This window comes from Buceros rhinoceros, unplaced genomic scaffold (genome assembly GCF_000710305.1).
Source record: "Buceros rhinoceros silvestris isolate BGI_N320 unplaced genomic scaffold, ASM71030v1 scaffold22747, whole genome shotgun sequence".
In the NCBI taxonomy this organism is placed as follows: Eukaryota; Metazoa; Chordata; class Aves; order Bucerotiformes; family Bucerotidae; genus Buceros; species Buceros rhinoceros.
This window is the reverse complement of record NW_010423105.1, coordinates 22029-23534: the sequence shown is the minus strand read 5'-3', so window position 1 is coordinate 23534 and position 1506 is coordinate 22029. Positions and strand designations below refer to the sequence as shown.

Genomic DNA, 1506 nt, shown 5'->3' with positions numbered 1-1506 from the left:
GCGCAGCCGCTCCCTACTCGGAGTTTACACCTGCTGCTCTGAGGCTTCTCCTCCTGTCGGGTGTGAGCCGCCCCAGCAGTTTCAAGGCTGGTCATTTGTTTTCAACAAGGTTCCTTCTTTCCCAGAATTGCTCTGTCTCAGCTTTGCACTGCGAATCGCGGTTCACCGGAAGCCCGGCAGGGTCCAGCTCTCCCTAGCGACGCTTCGAGGAAACCTGGGCTGGCTCTGACAAGCCACGCGCTCCCCCCCGCCGTGACCCGTGTCCGGCCAGCAATGAGAGGTGACGTCCTGACACGGGGGAGCTCGCGGGCGGCGTGGGCACCTCCTCAGCTCTCGGACCAAGGGGAGTTACGGGAGGGACACGGATCACTGTCCTTGAAAGCGTCTACCTTCGGCTGTCATCGATACCCCAGTTAATTCTCTAAGTGAATTATGTATAATAATATTTACATATTTAAAATATAGGCAAAATTCTCTTTAAATTCAAGAAATATCTATATGAATAGGTAACTCTTAGATTCCGTAAGTTCTCAGTTTGGTCATGGCACAATTAAATAAGTCGTGGGATCCCAGGGGATGGAGAGCTACAGTACAGCTGCGGAGGAGAGGAGAGAGCAGGGAACTGCAGAACTCTGGTGACCCTTTTCTGAATAGTTTATTATCTTACCTAAATAAACCCTCCCCTTAGAGAATCCTAAAACAGTATTAGATAAAAATACAACTATGTACAACGGATGAAAAAAGTAGCACTACTGAGAAGGCCCTGGCAGTCTGGCCGCTCTAACGCTAAGGTTCAGTAAACGACAACCCCGCTCCGAGCGTTTGCCCCCGGCCGCCGCCTCGCCTGGAGCCCGCCGGCAGTCCACGCTCTTACGCCACAGGATGAGATGAAGGGAACATGGCAGCAATCCCAAACTTCACATCAAGTATTAGTAGTTTTCACCAGCTTTGTCTCCGTGTCACCCTCGGTCTCTTAGTGGTCCCGCCAAGTTTCTGAGCGCCGCTCGCCCCCGTGTGTCACATGTTATAGGCGACATAGATGGGGTCCAGCTGATCGGCCAGAAAACTGTCGCGGAGATGCATCCGCTGCTTCTCTCCTCTGGAGTTGATGGGAATAACGCCAGGGTCCACCACCACCACCACTCCCACGATCAGGTAATGCTCTTCCAGGACCACGTTGGTAACCAGAGGAACCAAATCCAGGGCTTCCTGTTCGCAGCCACACAGCTCCACCACCACCACCAGCAAGTTGGTCCAGGTGAACACAGCGCTACGCGTTGAGAAGGAAAAAAACAAAGAGCAAAGCCGGTTACTTCCAGCGACCCGGAGATCCCAGCGGACGATTCCTCGCCCTCAGATGGAGTTCACCACCTGCTTCGGGCTGCATCTCCATGAGACCCAACTCCAAGCAGACCTAATCCTGACCGCTTCAAAGACCCCTTCAAACGCACCTCGGTGCTCCCCGGTGCGACCTACGGACCAAACGCGGCGTCCACTGACGGGGGC

General features: G+C 54.0%; 1 protein-coding gene across 1 annotated transcript in view; it reads right to left on the bottom strand.

The window, feature by feature from the left end:
* Positions 1-1017: 1017 nt before the first annotated feature.
* Positions 1018-1506, bottom strand: part of DIP2B (DIP2 disco-interacting protein 2 homolog B (Drosophila)) — a gene marked incomplete at its 5' end in the record, with an annotated part of 22071 nt that continues 21582 nt past the window's right edge. Inside the window, one exon of the mRNA XM_010140320.1 lies at positions 1018-1270. Coding sequence (XP_010138622.1) covers positions 1018-1270 — 253 coding nt within the window. The remainder of the gene's footprint in view (positions 1271-1506) is intronic.